The sequence below is a fragment of the Lolium rigidum genome, chromosome 5 (genome assembly GCF_022539505.1).
Source record: "Lolium rigidum isolate FL_2022 chromosome 5, APGP_CSIRO_Lrig_0.1, whole genome shotgun sequence".
Lineage (NCBI taxonomy): Eukaryota > Viridiplantae > Streptophyta > Magnoliopsida > Poales > Poaceae > Lolium > Lolium rigidum.
In genome coordinates this window covers 149888856-149908820 of record NC_061512.1, presented here as the reverse complement: position 1 = coordinate 149908820, position 19965 = coordinate 149888856, and the positions used below count along the sequence as shown (strand labels likewise).

The window sequence follows — 19965 nt, the reverse complement described above, 5'->3', positions numbered from 1 at the left end:
GCTCTCAGAGATGAAAAACAACATGAACCAGAGACCTAATCATACATAAATAAAGAATACTAACTAGCTCTGAAAAAATAAAAATCGAAAACCAAGAGCTAAACGCAGTACTAGAAAACTGGAACACTCGCAACTAAACCGCTACCTGCGGCCTGAGCCCACCCTCCCCGACGCCCCTGCTGAAGAGCAGGAGCATGTCCCTGTCGTCGACTTCGCCCGGCTCTTCGGTCAGGAGGAGGAAGGCCGGGCCAAGGAGGCCGCCAAGCTGCGCATGGCTTGCGAGGGCCGGGGCTTCTTCGAGGTCGTCAACCACGGGGTTCCGGAGGAGACCATGGAGGAGTCGAGGAGATGAAGCGGGGCGTCATGGGATTCTTCGCCCTCCCGCTGCCGGAGAAGAAAGCTCTCGCCCAGGAGCCTGGAGGCATCGAGGGGTACGGCCAGGCGTCCGTCGTCTCCGAGGAGCAGAAGCTCGACTGGGCCGACATGTTCTACCTCGTCACGCAGCCGCCCAGCTACCGCCACACCCGCCTCTAGAGTCTGGCCATCCAACCCATCCACATTCAAGTAAGTATTTTCATCTAACTGCTGGCGTATCACAATTGTGATAGCTGCAGTCCATTTGTTTGCTGCTGCAGGGATTGCCTGGAGAGCTACTCCGCGGAGGTGCAGAGGGTGGCCCGCGAGCTGCTCGGGGCCATGGCGGGGAACCTGGGCGTGCGTGACCCCACGGACATGACGAGGCTCGCCGAGGTGCAGGCCATGAGGATGAACTACTACTCGTGGTGCCCGGAGCCTCACGCGGACCGGGTGTTCGGCCTGTCGCCGCACTCCGACGCCACGGGGCTCACCCTGCTGCTACAGGTGGGCTCCGTTGCCGGGCTGCAGATCAGGAGGAACGGTCGCTGACTCCCTGTCTTGCTGCTCCCCGGAGCACTCCTCGCCAACGTCGGCGACATCGTCGAGGTCTTCACCAATGGCAAGTACAAGAGCGTCGAGCAAAGGGCCGTCGTCAACCTGCGCCAGGACCGCATGTCGATCGCCGCATTCCACAGCGGCAAGTACGGCAGCACGTACGGGCCGCTGGAGGACGTCGTCCGCGACCAGGAGCCGCGCTACAGGAGCGTCAGCGTCGAGGAGTTCTATAAGATCGTCGTCTCCACCAAGCTCGACGGCAAAAAGATCATGGACGCCGTGAAGATCACTTGATGATGCGTTTATTGTTGTTAGCAATACTGATTACTAGTTGAGTTGAGTGCCCCTGCGATTAAGGGTGGACGTTCGGGCCAAGTTTTTGACTCGGCCCGAGCTTTTCTCGGTTCGCCCCGAGTTGGGCTCGGCCCACGAGAAGGAGTGACCGAGCCGAGCCCAATTTCCTGGACCGTGGCGAGCTCGTGGCTCGGCCGGCTCGGCTCGGTCCAGCCCGAAAGTTCGCATTTCTGCTGTCTATGCACGGTCACCGTGGACAAATGTATACCGCTCGCGTTCCCAGCAATTCACAACTCCGAATGACAAACTATTTCGCCACAGCATGTCCTTCACAGTTCGAAACTTGACTGTGGTGCTAGATTGACGAACTGGTCAAATTACATATGTCATTATCCTGTCCGAACAAGGTGTTCAACGAAACTATTTTCGTGTTCCAAACACTGTCAGCCATACCCTGCAAATGAAAACTCCTTCTAGTTGTAGTCCGAATCATGCAGGCCTGCAAACCTCCGTCGTTTCGTCGCTGAGCACTTACCGGCGTCGCCTCGGACAGCAGCCCTGCACTGCACCGGTACCAGAGAACAAGGGCCCACTCGTCAGTGTCTCAAGAGCAGAACAGAGCGAAGAGAATGGGTAGGCCAGGCTCGCGAGCTGGACCGAGCTAGTGCAAAGCTCGGGCCGAGCCTAATTTTCCAACTCGTTGGCCAAACGAGCCAGACCGAGCCGAGCTCAATTTGAGCGAGCTAAAGTGCAGCTCGCACCGAGCATGGACCAAGCTAGCTCGTGTCCAGCCTTACCTGCGATTGCCACAGCCCACATTTTCCTGTAGCTCATTGGCATCATGGCATTTTAAGCAAGCAGCTACGTTTCCTTTCGCGACATGGTATTAGAGACCAGCGTTGTAAGTGTGGGCTTCATACTTCTCGGCTTCATCGAATCCAAAACTAACACGCGCTGACATAGTTCTAACACTGCCTCATTGGCTTATTACTCGACCGCCCTGCCATGAAGATTTCCTCAAAGGCGCGTTGCACCTTGAAGCCCAATCACCGTAAATTCCTAACAATGATCCCATAGACTACTTCATCAAAAAAAATCATTTTATTTAAATTGTTCTATTAATAATTTCGATCATTTGCAAGTAAAAGTAACTCTATCTTCTTGCAATTGTTGTGAATGAGCAACTGGTATTCACTATGGGCCAAAGGTCGAGTACATGTACATGAGATACAATATGCAGGGAAGCCCCTCATACAGTGGGAATATATAGTAAAGGGGTCAATACATCACTAACACCCCCCTTAAACTCATGGTGGAACAACAACACTGAGTTTGGAGAGAAAGAACCCATGTTGTGCTCTAGTCTGGGCCTTCGTGCAGAAGTCAGCAAGCTGCAGCTCGGAAGGCACATAATGAAGAGCCATAACCTGATCTACATGCAACACCAATGTGTTTGTGGTGAGCTCGTGCTTCACCGGATCACACGCAATGTTGATGGCACCGGTACTGTCTGATAAAAAGAGGAGTCGGTACGTCAGCAGAAACACCAAAGTCCTCAAGTAACCAGCGTAACCAAGTCACCTCTGCCGTCAAGAGAGCCATCGCTCACAACTCAGCCTCGACACTCGAACGAGAGACTGCAACCTGCTTCTTGATCTTCCAAGCAATGAGAGAACCACCAAGAAAAACACAGTAAGCAGAAAGAGACTTGCGATCCGATGGATCACTAGCCCAGGTAGCATCTCGAGTAGGTCCGGAGGCGTAAGGAGGCTGGAACGAGGAAAGAAAAGACGACGGGAGATAGTGCCACGAATATAGCGGAGGACACGAAGGATATGACTATAGTGGACACTAGTGGGAGCGGACATGAGCCGACTCGGAATGTGGACCGGGTAGGAGATGTCAGGACGGGTGACAGCAAGGTAGACAAGGCTCCCAACCAAGTGACGATAGCGAGTCGGGTCCGGAAGAGGATCTCCATCAGTGACACGGAGACGGACATTGAGCTCCATAGGAGTCTCGACAGTGCGCTCATCACCAAGAGCGGCACGAGTGAGAAGGACCTGAATATACTTCTCCTGGGAGATATAGAAGCCATCGGAGGTAGAGGAAACCTCAAGCCCAAGAAAGTAGCGAAGAGGACCAAGATCACTCATGGATCCTCTGAAAATCCATATCTGAACGTACTGTCCGGCAACACTGGCACGCATCACAGACAGCACTGCGAAGGGAGTCAAGCTGGCGCCAAATCGCCGTACTCTGGGTGTAGAACTCATCAACAGTAGAGTCACCCTGCTGAAGACCATGCTCCGACGCAACACGGATAAATACGAGAGAATCCCCAGCTGCCGAAGGTGAGACCACAGCTCGACAACGGTGGCAAGACCCATAAACTCAGAAACAAATTGTGGCTGAATACTCTGAGAAAGAATAGTAGCAGCATTAGCATTCTCATCACACCACTAAGTAAAAGCCGCCAGACTATCCCGATAGGAACCAAGAGTCTCTGAGCAAGCAAGTACATGCTGCCCGTATGCCTCATCACCAGCAAGCTCGGCAGACCTGGCTGCCTCTCGAGCAGCCTCGAGGAGCATCATCAGCCGGGGCCTGTGGTGCCGGCGGTGGTGTAGGAGGCACAGGAGCAGTGGGATGCGGCGGACATGGGACCTCGCCGGTAAGAACACCCCACAACCGAAGACCACGCATGTGGATGCGCATAAAGGCAGCAAACTCCCCATAGTTGGTGCCGTCAAAGGACACTGGGCACCGAGGAATACTGACATAGCCAGACGCGGAGGACGCCATGATTTTTTTTTTTGAACCAGATCTAGATCTGGCAAAACTGGACAGAGACAGCACCGGCTGTAGCAAGATCGGACAGGGGCGGGGCGAGCCGGGGCGGAGCAAGGCCGGCCGGAGGCAGAGCCGGCCGGGGCGGAGCCGGCCGGGGCGAGCTAGCCGGAGATGGGGCCGGCCGGAGCTGCTGCTGCACGCCGGTGAAGAGGCCGGCCGGGTCAGGGACGACCGGGAACGGGGCCAGCCGGGGCGGTGGCAGGCCGGAGCGAGCTGGCCGGAGGCGGGGACGGCCCGAGCTCGATTTGGAGCTCAAAACCAACGAAAATGGATCCCGGCAAGAACGGGGGAGGAAGGAGAAAGTGGAGCAGCGGTGGCCAGAAAGATCATCGGCGGCGGCGCGGATCGAGCACGGAGTTGCAGCGTGCAAACAGCTAAACCAGTAGCTCTGATACCATGTTGTGAATGAGCAACTGGTATTCACTTGTGGGCCAAAGGCCAGTACATGTACAGGAGATACAATATGCAGGGAAATCCCTCATATAGTAGAAATATACAGTAAAGGAGTCTATACATCACTAACAGCAATAAATGTATTTTTATTTTCTTATTCTCGCACTTCATGTCAGCTGGACTGGAGAGATCCAATCCAACATTATACCCGACACTACAGATTATTGTTGACTCATTTGTGAGTCACTCTAATCTTTGTAATTTCATGAAAATCTATGTAATGATCAATTGGATAGCCCCATGGACCAAAAAATCACCTGAAGGCAAGAAAGAACGGAGCTTCGTGCCCCTCCCTTCAAAACCAAACGATCGGAATAAAAACATGGGTGTGCACGATCGAATACTTGGTTATGTCCAGGTTAAATTGTTTGGACGCCTGCATAGTTGTTCTATTCTCATAAGGAACTTAATTTAGTTCATTGCCCTTTCTTTTCATATTTTACTCTCAACGAGTAAACAAGATTTCCATCTAATGAACCGCTGCAGTGTCTCTCTGCAGGTTTGCGATTCTGCGGAATCGGTACCAATATTGGGTTTATAATCTGGTACACAGGTTCTTGTTCCTTCCATTGCCATTTCTGTTACCATGGTGATGAATTCCCTTCTGCCTGATTATTCTTATATTGATGCATATATTTTCAAATGGTTTTTTATTTGGATGTGTGTGCATTGCCGGTTGTTCTTGATGCTCCATTCAAGTGGTCTTTTACCCCATGTTTTCAGCTAGACAAAAGTACCATCTCTACCTGTTGCACCAAACCATTTTGCATTGAGTTGTCTGTCCCAGGTTTTCTACCGCTGCATTAGCTTCCTCTGTTGATATGACATTTGCTAGCTTCAGTTTTTCAGAGAAATGTGCTGTAATATTGACATACTTTCAATTGTTTTACATGTTTTCCATGCTTTTGGATAGGCAATGTCGATTGTTTGGGTTAGACGCATGTTTCTGTAAGTTTATAATTTCTGTTAGATTATCTAATGATACTATAGATGACTCCGGCGTGATTTTTTTAGCAAAATACTCTATTTTTAAACACCCCTGCATCACCGTTGATTTTAAAAGACAATGATAATTGACTAGCTTATCTTTGGCCGTATGCTATGTACATACTTCTATGTATCTTTAATAATTTCAAAAGTTTTGACTTCGCATATAGGTGCGTGCACACCAAAGTTCATGTGCTGATATTTCATCCATGATGCCTACTTGATTGTTGTGCTATAATTTGGAAATTTAAATTTTCACTACTGATGTTATATTGTTATCTCCATTCTTCTCCAAGCCTTTCTCTAAGATGTTGTTCAGTACTATTTTTTTGATGTAATCTGTTCTTAGGTGAATCCTTTACAGGAACATAATTGTAAAAAAAAAAAGCTAATCAAATTATTTCCAACTTTAGGATATACATTTCTGAATCAAATGTATTAACAATAACATGTTACTTTCAGTACTTTTTCTGAATCAAGGAGTATATGTTATATTTGTTTTTTGAAAACGTCTTGATAGAGATCAAGCATAGATGGAAATATCTTTCTTTTTCTTTTCCGGAAGGCTGAATAAAACGGGGTGAGATAACATTTGTGTGTGCATGCAAACAGTTCTTTTAATCTGGCCTATTTGTTGTCGATCGTGCTTGAGAAAGATGGCTTATGTAGATTCATCCTAATGTTACACGTGCATTACATGTGCACTACTAGTATAGGAGGGAGAAGACAATGCTATCCATTGGGATCAGGCGGCTCTTCTCTCCCACCTCGGATTTGATGCCTCGTACTCTTTCTGCTTCTTCATCTTGTATCCAAATTGCCTATCAAATCCTTGTAATAGCTGCTGCTAGAGTGTGTGTGTGTGTGTGTGTGTGTGTGTGTGTGTGTGTGTGTGTGTGCGTGTATGCGGATCTATCTGGCTCTTAACATCAGGAAGTTGTGCTACCACTGCTGTGCCTCATGGCCGGAACGGAGGAGTAGAGCAAGAACTGCAAAAGATTCAAGACGCCGAGCACCGCCATCACCCAGAAGAAGTAGTCCAGGTGGCCCTTGTCGAGGTCCTCAGGGATCCACCCGGCGAACGCCACGGCGCCCAGTGCAGCCGAGTTGAGGTAGTTCCCCACTGCGACAGCTAGCTGCGCGAGCGCGGTGCACAGGCTCCTCATGCCTGTTCAGCGGGAGGAGAACCGAGACCTGTTTACGGAGGTCTGTACACGGTTGGAGGATACGGCGAGGGATACTTTTTCCCTACATGGGTGGCAGCATAGTCTACGGATAGAAGCTCCACCTAGCTCTTAGGCGTTATATAATTCATCGTTCAGATATGTATTTCGCCTCTTTTTGTTTTATGTAACTTTGGTGACTTGAGACAAACAAGCGGCTGTGTGCGTCACTAGTTATCGCGGAGATCTGGATGTAATTGCTTCTTGAAGTAATAAAGCATCCTTTATCGAAAAAAAGGCTCCTCATGCCGTCCGGGGCCCGGTCGTAGAAGAGCTCGAGCATGCCGATGACCGCGAACATCTCCCCGGCGCCCAGCCCGGCGTACGCCGGCGCCTGCCACACGATGCTCACCGCGCCGGCCGCGAGCCGCCGCTTACTCTCGAGCAGCGCCGAGTAGGCCATGGCGAGCGCGGACAGCGCGAGGCCGACGCCGATGCGCCGTGGCTGCGAGAGGCCCCGGTCCTCGCCGGTGGCCCGCCGGGCCAGGGGCACCAGCACGGCCTCGTAGACTGGGATCAGTACGAGCGTGGCGAGCACGTCGAAGCCAGCCATAGAGGCCGGCGGCACGGCGAACGCGCCCAGGCGGTTGTCCATCGCCATGCCCTGCTCGATCAAGGTCGATGACATCTGCGACGTGGCCATGAAGAACACCACCAAGGATGCCCACACGGGGCACAGCCGCAGCAGCTTCTTCACCTCCTCCACCTGAGACACCGTGCATAGCCTCCACTGGCCTTTCTTGTCCGACGTCGGTGGTGGGACAATGGCAGCCTTGTCCAAAAATCTGGAGAGGAAAGCATTAAGAAGAAATCAAACCGATTTTTATCTCCAAAGACAGGTCTGCTGATTTCAAAGGGTTCTGGTTTTATAAATGGTTGGAGTTACTTAATAGTTATAAAGGTGGTGGTTCAGTAGCTAATTGTTGTAATTTCTGTATCAGAGGTCCGAGGAAATGTCTCAGAGATTAGGATGCAAATTGGGCCATGGAGTTTAATTTTTAAAGTGGAGAAAAAATTATTATCTGGGTGGGAAGCCTAGAATGCATGAGGTTTTCCACTGGACGGGGCGATGTAAGAAACGGCTGCTGTCTTCTCCATCGAAGAAATACTTAAGTGATCCTTTTTCGGTTTTGTTATCCTAGTGTGGATGGGAGTTTTTTTGTTCTCAGCTTCGGTCTTTTTATTCTTGACTGTCTCAGGGATTGGTTTCTTGTGTTGTTTCGTGGCTCAGGTGTAGCTTCCTGATGTTCAGTAGTTTCTTATCTTGTTAGGCTGGCCCTGGTGCCTTTGCGTTGTAGTGTTGTTGTCAGTGGGGTTGTCCCTTGTGTGCCTGGAGGTGTTTGCTGGAGTTGCGCTCCAGGTTTGAGTTTCTTTCTAATAAAGCTGGTGTGAAACGTTGGTAAACACTTGGTTGCTTCATAAAAGCAAAGGACTGATTTTCTAAAAAAAAAAGATATGCAATTTGTTCGTAGCATATATATAGCGCCAAGAAAGTGCACCACCATCACGCCGTGCAACAATAAATTTTCCAGACATAAAAAGTAACATGAGCTTTCAAACCTACCTGAACTGATTGGTATGCTGAACCTGGAAGGCAGCCTCTGATGGCGCAGGCAACTGATGCAGGGCAGAGCAATCATCGGGCAAGTCCAGACGGCAATTCCTGGTAGCGGCAACAACAACTTGGGCGACTCTTGCCATGGGGCTCCTCTCTCCTGGCCTCTTGTACCTGTACACACTCCTGCCGGCGAGGAACACCCCGAAGCCGAGGCTCATGAGGAGCAGAGGGACCGCAAAGCCGACTCCCCAGCCGACATTGTCCTGCACCCAGACTAGCACGGTGGTCGACAGAAGGGAGCCGACGTTGATCGAGAAGTAGTACCAGTTGAAGAAAGAGCCCTTCATCATGCGCTCCGCCGGGTCGGAGACGTCGAACTGGTCGGCGCCGAAGGCAGAGGTGCAGGGCTTGATGCCACCGTTGCCAAGGGCAGTAAGATAGAGTCCTAAGTAGACGGCGACACGGCGGACTTGGTTGGAGGATTGCAGCATCCATGGCAGTGCTGCAGAAACCGTCAGCACAAGCATCCCCTAGCAACGAAAATGATCAGAAATGCTGGACACACACTTTTCCTTCAGAAAGGGGAGATGGTGCCCCCCGGGACTCTCTGATGCACTTACAACGACGTAGACCGAGAGGAAAACCACTATCGTCTTGTATCTCCCCAAATATGTGTCTGCCAAGAAAGCTCCGACGAGTGGCGTGAAGAATGTCGTGCCGATCCAAGTAGACACGTTCCTTGCTGCGTCGACGTTGCTTTCTTGGAGCACGCTGGTGAGGTAGGTGACCAAGTTCTTAGATATCGCGAAGAAGGCCAGGCATTCGCTGAACTCGATACCTAGAGCAAAGAGCACAATACTGAGCACCGATATCTTTTCGAGAAGAAAAATGATGAGCGTTAATTGTGCAGCAGTACCTAAAACGAAGAAGCATGCTCTCCAGTTCCCTGTGCTCGTCTTAACAGCAGGCAGTCCATTAGCATCAACTGTTCCATCACCAGTATGGCTTATATCCCCATCCTGCATGACGAATTGACGATAGGGTAAAAGCTAAGTTCAACTGAGAGAGTGCGTATATGAAATCGAACTCTGGTTTATACTTGCCCGTGCAAGATCGGGAGGTATGGGATGCAGCAAGGGTCTCTCCTCATCGCCTGCTTCCATGCCTGATCACTTTTGGGTATCTCCAACTGCAGTACATAGGAGGGTAAGCAACAAAAGTTATCTTTTCGCTTCCAAGTTCCAATGACTCCAGAGAGAACTCAAATCACCGGATAAAGAATTGGCTGATAATCTGAATGATTCAAGTTTGTTTCGGATCAATTTTGCGAAAATCTGCAGAGAGAGAGACTGAGAGAGACCTGGTGCGGTGGTAATAGAGAGAGAGAGAGAGAGACCTGGTGCGGTGGTAAATGATCATTGTCTTTGGAGGAGAGGAACCGAAGAAACCGAAGGAAGCAGATGGGATGTCCTCTCGGTGGAAATCGTTTTCAGTTCAGAGCATGTATCCTCTAAATTCCTGCCCCGCATAACACGAGTATAGGGCCCTGTATTCAATTTCGATCGGCCGAAAACTCGTCTGAGCTAGTAAACCATGTATCCCTAAACTATAAAAGGGCATATTCTAAATTAATTTTTTTTTCTTTTTTTCCTCTTCTTCCTCCTCTCCTTCCTCCTCCAGCCCTGCCCCTGCCCCTGCCCCGCCCCGGCCGACCGCCGCCGCCACCGGCCGTGGGCCGGCCGCCCCCGCCCGCCACGGCCCCCGTCGCGGGACACCGCCTCGGCCCCCTGCCGCGACCGACGCGAGGCGCGGACGAGCGCCAGCAGCCGTCGCTTGGTCCCGGGTCGCGTGCGCACACCAGCCGCGCCCAGGCGTGGTCGCCGAAGGCAGGGGAGACCCACCACGCGCGCATATGGGAGCACCAGCGGGGCTCCATGGCGGAGCACGCCCGCGCAACTGCAGATCGACAGCGGCGTGGCGCACCAGGATGCGGGACCGGAGGGCGTCGCAGGCGTGGGACTCCGCAGGCAGGGCGCGGCCGAAGGCCGGTGCAGGGCATGGCGCGATTGGGTGCGTGTAGGATCACGACTGGCGCGATTGGGTGCGTGCAGGAGAGTCAACGAGGTGGAAGCAGTTGCGATTTCCTGAAAGTTCAGCGCGTATTCAGCCTCCCACCCCGTACTTGTAGGGGGCGAGGAGCCGCCCCATAGTCAAAACTGAAAAAATTAGATACGGGAGAATGATTTACAGGGTCTGCTAGACGGCCAGGTAGAACTCTACCCCGTATATCGGCGGTTATTTTACGGAGTTGAGCTTTTTAGGGGGTCTATTAGACATGCGGTTATTTTACGGAGTTGAGCCTTTTAGGGGATCTATTAGACATGCTCTTAGGAGGAATCTACAGAAACTTTGGTTGTCCGCCAAGCTTCACCAAAATGAAGTATGGTATTGCTTTGTTGGGCTCGAGATATATGGCAGACCCAACCTAGCCCGTCCATGTCGAGAGGGGATATTCCGCAACTAGTTTCCCCAACTAGTTTGTTGTCTTACTGAAACAACATAGGCCTTGTTTTGCGAACGAATAGAACATAAAAAAGATGGTTGCCTGAGTTCCCTTCTCCAAGCACTATTTGGCTGTTCAAAGAACTCAAGTGTTCCGAAGAAAAAAAGAACGAGCCAGCAATTCACGCAGCTCCAACATAACAGGTGGAGGAAAAATTAATGTAAATGAGACAGCACATCCTGCCATAAAGAAAAGCGAGGAAACAGATACAGGAATGATATTCTAATCAGCAATGTTACAGTGATACAAGGCCTAGACTGCAAATATTTTACACAGATGGGATCTACGATCTAGGCTGCGATCTAAGCTAAATCCAGTTACAATGACCGCAAGAGCCATCACTCTCACGCATGGAATCGGCAGGCTTGGCTGGAGCTCATTTCTGAGCCTTGACTGACACCTCAACATGTATTCACCTGCAAAGGTAGAAAATCAATGGGAGATGTAAATGCCTGAGGACGCACATAACTGCTTTGGCGCAATATCTGCTCAAGAACGCAACACAGAAAATGCAATGTAAAGCTAAGATCCCTCCAGTTCTCTACTTTTTCCCTGAATGGATCCCCATCCGTTCCAAATTAATTGACGCAGATTTGTCTGAATACATGCATATCTAAACAAACCTGTGTCAATTAATTTGGAACGGAGGGATTATTTTACTTAACATGCCATAGATCCATTGTAAATTTTGATCAGCAGCAAATTTCGAAGGGTAGAACATCAAACAGATACTCCCTCCGTTCTGATTTAGTCTACATTCTAGAAAAAATGAGACAAACTAGCATTGCATTTATTAGTACTACTTAAATATGCCAACAACCAATCCAAACTACATTGAAAATACCAACGTCCAATAAAGAGTGCAAAGCCACTTCATTTTTAGTGTTGTTGTTGACTAAAAGCTAGAATGTAGAGTATTTGAGAACAAATTTTGGGGCTAGAATGTAGACTATTTCAGAACGGAGGGAGTAGTTTGCAAAGAAAACAAATAGCTAGCTTATCACGTGAATGCACCAGATAATATTGCTCACCAGCAGTCTCAACTTTTCCATGAACGCTCTTGAGCAGCTTGAATTCCCTAATATGAAGCCACCAAAATAAATGATGTTGAGTGAAATTCTTAATCCATGCAAAGATATTGTGCGGTCTAAATCTAAATATTACAAAAGATACCTGCTGGATCCTATTGGGATCAATATTGCCAGTTGCCTGCAACTGATTATAGTTTAATTCCTGTACAGAATTTTGAAATTCAGATCCCAGAAATAAAGTTTCAACTGTGGCAACAATTAGAAAGGACAAAGATGTGATCATATTTCCTTAATTGTTATCTAAAGTGCTGTGGGACACAAATGCAACGCACCACAGAAGCATATATTATTATTTTTATGGAGAAGTTCACATTCCCTACAATTACAACTAAGGAAACTGAATGGGCACCTGATGTTTCATCTGCATCTGGTTATGTCCTTGATGTGACTGAGGATGTTGTTGGATAGATTGCATAGATTGAATTGTTTGACCCTGAGGAGGTGACTGAAGTTGCTGCGCAACAAGCTTTTGTTGGTGCTGTTGAAGTAAAATAAGTTTCTGATGCTGCTGCTGTTGCTGTTGCTCGTACAGTACATACTCTTCAGGCTTCTCCCACTACAACACAAAAGCTCGTGAGAACAAAAATCCCAATAACTCAAATTTCGAGATGATAAGTGATACGGTAAGTATTAATCCCTCACCTTACTCTCTCGAGTAATACTATTGTAGTAGTATTTAAAACCTTCGGGGGAGGTATGTTCCGTCCAATTGCAAGTTAAAGAAACTGCAGGTGAATTGACCTGCTGTGGAATTGCATTAATGTTTGACGGCATCATGGCAGCTGGAGCACCAGGGGTACTGGATTGATTTGGCTGTCCCTGCACAGTCCACAAAAACTTTGAACTTGTGTTGAATGTGAACACATAATACAAAAGACAGATGGAGAACATCAGTGGCAAGGAAAGGAAGCAGAACAGAAAAATAAACATGCAGAAATGATTTTGGATTCTGATATTAAAGAAGCATCTTCTCATTAGGTTAGTTCCTAGGAATTACCTGTTGCTTAGAAATCTGTGTATGTTGCTGCTGATTGAGGTTAGGTTGCTGCTGATTGAGGTTAGGTTGCTGCTGGTGTTGCTGCTGCTGTTGCATTAGCTGCAGCTGTTGCTGAAGCTGAAAAATCGCCTGCTGCGAAGATTGATAACTGGACTGCATAGCTGCCTGCTGTTGGAGTAGCAACTGTGGTGCTTGTGATGGTATCTGCTGGATTGGTTGTTGCATCATTTGTGGTGCCACATTGGACGGAAGTTGCTGTTGTCCAGGAACCGATTGCATGGGATTGGACTGTATGGCTGGAGGCGCTTGTAGAGCGCCTGCAGAAGCATTCTGCTGCGTCAATGGCTGTGATGTGGGAAGCTGGCCAGGTAATTGCATAGATGGTACATTCTGGCCAAACAAACCAGGCACCAAGGAATGCTGCCCCTGCTGATTCTGCAATTGTAAAGAGAAATTGTGTGGTGGTCCAGGTGGCTTTTGCAAGGGCGGGATCTGCTGCCCCCCTAGATGATGCCCTTGTAATGAAGAAGTGTTTATGCCCTACAAAGTAAGAATTGTCATGGCCACGGACATGGAACAATTTCCATCAAAGGCAATCCACAAACATCAGAAGTAATATGCCAGTACCATATGAGATGACGTCGGCACAGCTGTCTGACCATTCCCAGGAAACATCTGAGGCCGAAAAGCACCCTATGATGATTAAAGGTAAGTAAATGGGCCACGAAAAGGCAACAGTGTAGTAAAGGTTTGGCTTGTACCGTACATTATCTGCTGCTGATGTACCAGTGCCACCCATTATGCCCATAGGATTGTCCGACCCATAGTTATTAAACTGATGAGATGCCACTGAGCTTGGGCTTGAAGGGTGCCAAGCGTCACGAGGCATATGTCGACCTCTAGGCTCATCAAGATTGGCAGTCGGCCTAAGTACGGAAAATGATTAGCAATGAATTGAATGGTTTAAGACTTTAAGTAGGATTATTCTTAGTCTAACAGACTATACTAGAGCATCAGCTAGAAAGCGAGAAAACATGAAACGACAATTCTATATCATCCAACAGTACGTTATTCATAGCATTACACTTTACCTTCTGATACATATCATCTGACTCTTGCAATTCTTTCAGGAATTACTGCATGTACTATTTATTTAATGCTTTTGGCAATTTGAAAGTACAACTAGCCCCCTAAGTGTGGTACTGGTAATTAACGACAGTTATAGTGGACTAACGGTTTTATTAAGTTGTACATGAGGTCATATTTCATAGGTGATACATGAGGAATACTGGATAGATTCAGCGATTATTGTCATCAAATCAAAATACGCATTAAATCTTGACTTAGAAGTTAGAACATGCAAAATGCAGCCCAAGTCAGAAATACAAACTCAACGCACGCATAGTCAGGTTAACCATATGAAATTATTTTCACTTACAATCTAGTACCAATCAATTCTTCTTCAATTTAAAGGTTCAAATAAGAGGAAATCAAACCTGATAACAAGTGCTGCATCAGATCGAGGACTGACACCGGGACCTCCAAATGCAGGGCCACCCCTAACCAAACAAGATAATTCAGACAGCAGCAACGGGAAATAGTGCAGAGTTAGAATATAAGCAAAACAAATATGCATTCTTAACCACCTTGATTCTCCAGGTCTAGGCCGCTTAGGATCAGCAAATCGAACTATTAATGGTTGTTCACACCCCTATCAACACAATGGATACAGTAAGTTCAAAAGGCAAAATGCACAATTTGTCGGCTTGGCACAAATATTTACCCTCATTATGTAAGTCCCACTAAGAGAATTCATGGCCGCAAGTGCAGGTTCTTTTGATGAGAATTTGACAAAGCCACAACCTGCAAGTTATCAATATGTGACAACAGAAGTTGGAACAGAAAAGTGGATTGAAGGAGCGGGGAAAGGAATCTTATAAACCTCGGCTCTGCTTCATGCCATCTTTCATAATGTAAACATCTTCCACGTGACCAAAAGGAGCAAAAATCTATTAAAAAAATGAGCGCAGATTCAATTTAATATGCAATTGCTAAAACATCAATGGTTACAGATAGATGAGAAGTTCCCCACACCAAGATATTCTTTCAACCAAGAAAACTTCTATCAAGTAAAAAAGAAATGGTCCCTTACCTCTTCAATCTCCTTTGCAGTTGCCTGCTTATTTAGTGATGCGACAAATAATTTGTGCTCAATGGACCCTAGCAAATTAGTGGACAAAAAAATTAATCATCAATAAGTAAATCAAGGAAATGATCTGAAGATACAAGTCAAGCATAACTTAGTTCTCACAATAATTTTCTTTAGCCAAGCTCGGAATAAAATAATTAAGATTCTTATCAGTCAGTACTAGTTTGAATAGGACAAACGTATGGATGTTGAACCAATGGAAAAAAGGAATATGAGAAGTCTGCTACTGTGAAAAAAGGCATGATATGTATTCAGGTATATCATTATATCCAGTGCAGCTGAATCTGGATCGCAAGCTTCCTTTTGCTAATTGCTTTTTGAACAGCCAGTCAAAAGGATTATGTTGAAAAATCATAGCAAACAAACTCTGTAATATAGTTGCAAGACAATAACTGGAGAAATGGCACAAATGCCACTAATAGGCAAGCTAATATGTAACAAAGGTACTCTGAATTATTACCATGACGCTCCTTTTCACCGTCGGCATATCTAACCTGAACAGGGCCCATCGCCTGACAGAAACAGATACATTCAATAATTTGCAGACAAAAGAATGACATTAAACAGATGGCCAACAAAAACTAGTTACCCCAGGTATAGTCCACTGGTTATGAAGAGCTCTTATGGCTCTCTCAGCCTCTTCGGAAGTCGCATATTTAACAAAGCAACAGCCTGCAAATGCGAACATATTGATTTCATCACAAGGCATTACAATTTTCTGCGTGTTTCGGTTTGATATAATGTAGATGCAATAAAAAAAACCTAGTAAAGTTAGTAAAGAGAAGGAAATAAGGAGGTTGTTTTCAAACAGGTAATAAAGCTCAAGATCACATTGACCAAGAAAAACAGTGTCCACCACTTCCAATGTCCAGAAGCAGAAGTCAATCAACAAAACAAGCACAGAAACGTTGAATAAGAAAAAACATACAACAGCATGTAGACAAGTCAACGTATCAATTGGGCTGTACTTTGCAACATCAAGCACAATTTCAGACGTAACACGAGTGTTATTTTTACAACGCTCCAGCTGACTGCAAGGTGCACTAAGATTTCAGAAGACAAACCAGATCCCATGATGAAACATTACTGGCGTCACCAGAATACAAGAACAAACATGAAGTGAATTACTCGCAATAAAGAGAAGCGTGTGCTTCACATAAAGCACCATGTATAACCAATCCACCGTAATTACAGTGTGTGCACAGAAATTGTTCAGTCGTGTAGACAGTATCAGCTACAAAGAAGCTTAAATTCCCATGAGATAAGAGGCAGGCCATTAGGAAAACCAGACAAACTTCTAAGGTTGGCCCATATTCACATTCTAGAAATACAGTGAAGGGGCACCCACAATTGTACAAACCATTTCTTATGGTGTACCAAGTTGATACATCAAAGGATAATAAGAACCTGTCACAGCAGAGCATCTCAAATATACCACTACATGCTGAACACTAAAGCACAGTCAACCAAAGCTACGCTGCAGTACGTTAATAACATGAGCAAGACTTGTGTACACACAACTGTCAGTCGACACACTCAAGATGACAACCAAATCATGCATGGTAATCAAAATATATCAACAATATCATAGCTCAAGCGAAATCTTTTGCTCAGCCATACAGCTCCAATAGCTCCGAGTGTTGATATAACCCATACACACACACATATGACAAGGGTCCAGAAACAGGATTCAGCCCAAATTTTCCCAGATAAGGACATATGTTTCACCAATCATTTCGAAGAACGCAGCAACCTCAGGTCAAGTCCAAGGACTTCACATAGGATATAGCATTTGTATCATCTGTGTGGCTAATTCGGAATGCAACAGTTACACGCAGCATGAACCTGTGAGCCCAACAGTTCAGGTGGAAGACTCCACGTGAATGACATACATAAATTATGCCGGGGTACATAATCACATACAGTGAGCATAACTTTGGTAGTCCATGTCAGCATAATGTAATGGTACAAAAGAAAATCAAGTAACCAAGATTTCTGTTGTGCGACAATGTAAGGTGAAAGAACAAGAACGGCAGAACCATCAGAAGCCAGACTTCAGCGGTATCAGATAATACTACCAACGGTAAGTGGATCAACCACTTTCCACTGTCACACACAAACATTCAAAACTGCACAGGGCCACAGCGTAGCACAACCAAACAACCAAAACTCAGGAGATACGTTTTGTTCAGGGCAACCAAGCGGCTGGCAGCAGAGCGATCAAGTATAGTTGAACTGAACAAAGGCATAATATTGCCAATCAAAGGACAGCTCCAGATTTGGCATGCAACCACAATATCCCAACATAAAACGAGTAACATCACATCAATTTAGATAAGTCAGTAAAACACCACACAGCATCATCCAACCAGGCAACCAATTGTGCATTGAGGGATTCAACCAGGGATTCCATACAGTGCAACTCATGATAACAAGTATATTAAAGAAAGAAGCTGAAACCATGAAAGGAAAAGAATCACAGGTTGGCCTTAATTCATTAGAAGGTTAACTGGTCTTCTGCATCACATTCAAGCGAAATAGATGAAAATTGAAACAGCAACCTTAGTTATTTCTGGTCAAACTACATTGAACATGCATATAATTGCTATGACCTGAACAAAGTTTTGTCCAAATCTGCTGCCTTATCTAGCAGCAGAATGGTCTAGTTAGGTTACAGTGATCAGTCGACAGTATGGTGATCCCTTTCTTGTCTTCTACTAACCCAGAGGAGGTAAGCAGAACGGGAGCGCAGTTAACAAAAATCAACAACCGCCAAATCTAACTGAGAGAACATGCAACCTTGTTGCTTCTGATACTCTCAGACCTGAAAAGAAAGAGATACTGGTATGTTGATATAATAAGAAAAAATACTTTTGGCTCACCTTGTTGTTCGCCAGTTTTCCTGTCCCTGATCATAGCAACTTCAAGAACATCTCCATGATTCTCAAATAAAGGTCGAACCTGAAGACAGAAGAAGGGTCTTTCACAAACAAAATTAAAAAAAAATGTCGATCCTCGAGAGAAAGAAAAGCATAAGCAACAAGAGAAAAAGAAATAACATAGCAAAAGAATGTCAATGAGAAAAGACAGAAAAGTAAATAAACGGCCCAACTACGTTCATCTTCAAATTTGTGAGCTTGTGACAAAATAACATTAAGGCTAAGCACAATGCTCCAAGTGGAGCTGAGATTTAAAAAAAAAGATCAGTTATGCAAATAAGCGTTAGCTAGATAAAAACAGCTTTAGCTAATTAAAAACTTTACGCTAGCTTTCTAAAAAAATGTAGATAGTCTATTATCAGATTTTCTTAGCAAAAAAAAATCCTATTGCCCCATTTATCTCCTAAGCTAAATTATGGGACTTCTACAAATCTTCACATTGTTTCATGAATAAGATCAAACTTAAAATAACTGTAAAACCAAGCAACATTCCGAGTCATGAGATTATGCACGGTAAATCAACATGCAATGAACAGTAGAGGTATTGACAAATCTACAGGTAAGAAAGGGGAGCTACTACATTACGTGTGAAAGTTATACTCACATCGTCTTCACTTGCTGTTCTCGGAACTGATCCAACAAAAAGTTTAACATGGCCGCTTTTGTTGTCGTGATCTGCAGGAAATGTTCCACAGGAAAATCAATTAACTCGAAGATGAAAGGTTGTAAGCCTAAGGTCAAACGTTTCTCCACTGGAGTTCAATGAGATAAAACAGTATAACCAGAATCTGTACCAAACATCAGTTTTACTAAATTGATTGGATGGGTGTGAATGAAAAAATAAGCTGCATAATATGAGGGAAATCGCAACATTCAGATACTCGGGTTTTAGCTGAAGCAGATATGACCAAGCTGGAGTTGATTTTACTGCAATAGCTTGTCTGAAGCTTCAGAATGAGATACGCTCCTAGGCCATATCATTATGTGATTTAACCGAAAGAAGGAACACAGCTGCGTGCCTCATGCAAATTACACCATACATACATCTAAGACCGGTCTAAGTTCACCCTTGATGAACAAGGTTGGGTGGTTTTGCCATGTTCGTATACATGATGTGCATACTTGGACGCGCAATTTTGTCGCACCCCACCATTGACTTGCCAGCTATGCCGAGTTGAAAGTAGCTGACTGAATTCGAGGTACAATCCTCCACAGGCCATGCAAAATCAATGTCATCGCCTATTCCACAGCGGTCCAAAATAACAAGCTAAAGTTCCGAATCTAGAGACAGCACAGCAATACCTAGAAATAAAGTCAAAGCGCCGAAGAGAAGTTTCTGAACCAACCTGAGTAGTCACCACGGCCTCCGCCTCCGCCGCCGTAGCGGTTCCTCTGCCCACCATCCGCCTCACCGAAGTCGCCTCCGCCGCCGCCGCCGCCCCCTCTGTACCCTCCGGTTCCACTAACGCCTACGGCGTACTCAGACGGCGCACGGTACGGATGGAACCTCCCGCCTCCGCCGCCGCCGTCGCGGGAGGAGGAGCGGTGGGCCGGGCTACCCCCGCCCCCGCCGCCGCCGCCGCCAGACCAGCGTGAGGGCCCGCGCGCGAATCTGCCGTCCCCGCCGCTGCGGCCGCCGGCCCCGGGGCCGGAGGGGTCGCCGGAGCGGTCGTTGCCGCGGTGCATGCTGCGGGCAGAAGGCGGCTAGGGTTTTGACGCGGCGCGCGAGCGAGCGAGCACGAGGAGGCGTGTGGAATTTCTGGTTCGCCTCGTCAAGAGGAGAGGCAATGGCTACGACGAGTAAAGAAAGAGATTGGATCGGATGGGCGGGCGAGCGAGCCGTGAGGCAATCTGGCGGTATGGGCCCTTTCGGTTTTCCAACGGAC

At 46.8% G+C, this 19965-nt stretch overlaps 2 protein-coding genes and 1 pseudogene across 3 annotated transcripts; 1 reads left to right on the top strand and 2 right to left on the bottom strand.

The window, feature by feature from the left end:
• The first annotated feature begins 256 nt into the window (after nt 1–256).
• LOC124651444 lies at nt 257–1206 on the top strand (annotated as a pseudogene).
• Nucleotides 1207–6389: 5183 nt separating this feature from the next.
• Nucleotides 6390–9763, bottom strand: LOC124657841 (protein NRT1/ PTR FAMILY 8.5-like). The gene is made up of 6 exons (XM_047196328.1): nt 9410–9763; nt 9197–9322; nt 8901–9118; nt 8287–8810; nt 6972–7507; nt 6390–6667 (listed from the first exon to the last, which is right to left on the bottom strand). Exons 1-6 carry the CDS (start codon nt 9441–9443, stop codon nt 6429–6431), a joined length of 1677 nt encoding a protein of 558 aa, XP_047052284.1. The 5' UTR covers nt 9444–9763; the 3' UTR covers nt 6390–6428.
• A 1265-nt stretch (nt 9764–11028) lies between these two features.
• Nucleotides 11029–19765, bottom strand: LOC124657977 (flowering time control protein FCA-like). 2 transcript variants are annotated; one of them, XM_047196433.1, is made up of 18 exons: nt 19426–19765; nt 18684–18754; nt 18023–18101; nt 15730–15812; nt 15601–15652; nt 15084–15151; nt 14874–14940; nt 14715–14794; nt 14578–14642; nt 14428–14490; nt 13698–13857; nt 13559–13624; nt 12932–13471; nt 12577–12753; nt 12284–12490; nt 12017–12076; nt 11875–11921; nt 11029–11259 (listed from the first exon to the last, which is right to left on the bottom strand). In XM_047196433.1, exons 1-17 carry the CDS (start codon nt 19763–19765, stop codon nt 11883–11885), a joined length of 2217 nt encoding a protein of 738 aa, XP_047052389.1. In that variant the 3' UTR covers nt 11029–11259; nt 11875–11882. The 2 variants fall into 2 exon arrangements, with proteins under 2 accessions (XP_047052389.1, XP_047052390.1); XM_047196434.1 differs by having other exon boundaries at nt 13559–13606.
• Between the last annotated feature and the right edge of the window lie 200 nt (nt 19766–19965).

Excerpts from the sequence above, each read along its gene's own strand:
- LOC124657977 (XM_047196433.1), bottom strand. The coding sequence starts at position 19,765 with ATGCACCGCGGCAACGACCGCTCCGGCGACCCCTCCGGCCCCGGGGCC. Across the intron at positions 18,755-19,425 it reads AGGCCGTGGTGACTACTCAG|ATCACGACAACAAAAGCGGC; the intron begins GTTGGTTCAGAA and ends CATTTCCTGCAG. Across the intron at positions 13,472-13,558 it reads TGCCGACGTCATCTCATATG|GGCATAAACACTTCTTCATT; the intron begins GTACTGGCATAT and ends CTTACTTTGTAG.
- LOC124657841 (XM_047196328.1), bottom strand. The coding sequence starts at position 9,443 with ATGGAAGCAGGCGATGAGGAGAGACCCTTGCTGC. Across the intron at positions 8,811-8,900 it reads TCCTCTCGGTCTACGTCGTT|GGGATGCTTGTGCTGACGGT; the intron begins GTAAGTGCATCA and ends TTTCGTTGCTAG. Across the intron at positions 7,508-8,286 it reads CAGCATACCAATCAGTTCAG|ATTTTTGGACAAGGCTGCCA; the intron begins GTAGGTTTGAAA and ends TTTCCTCTCCAG.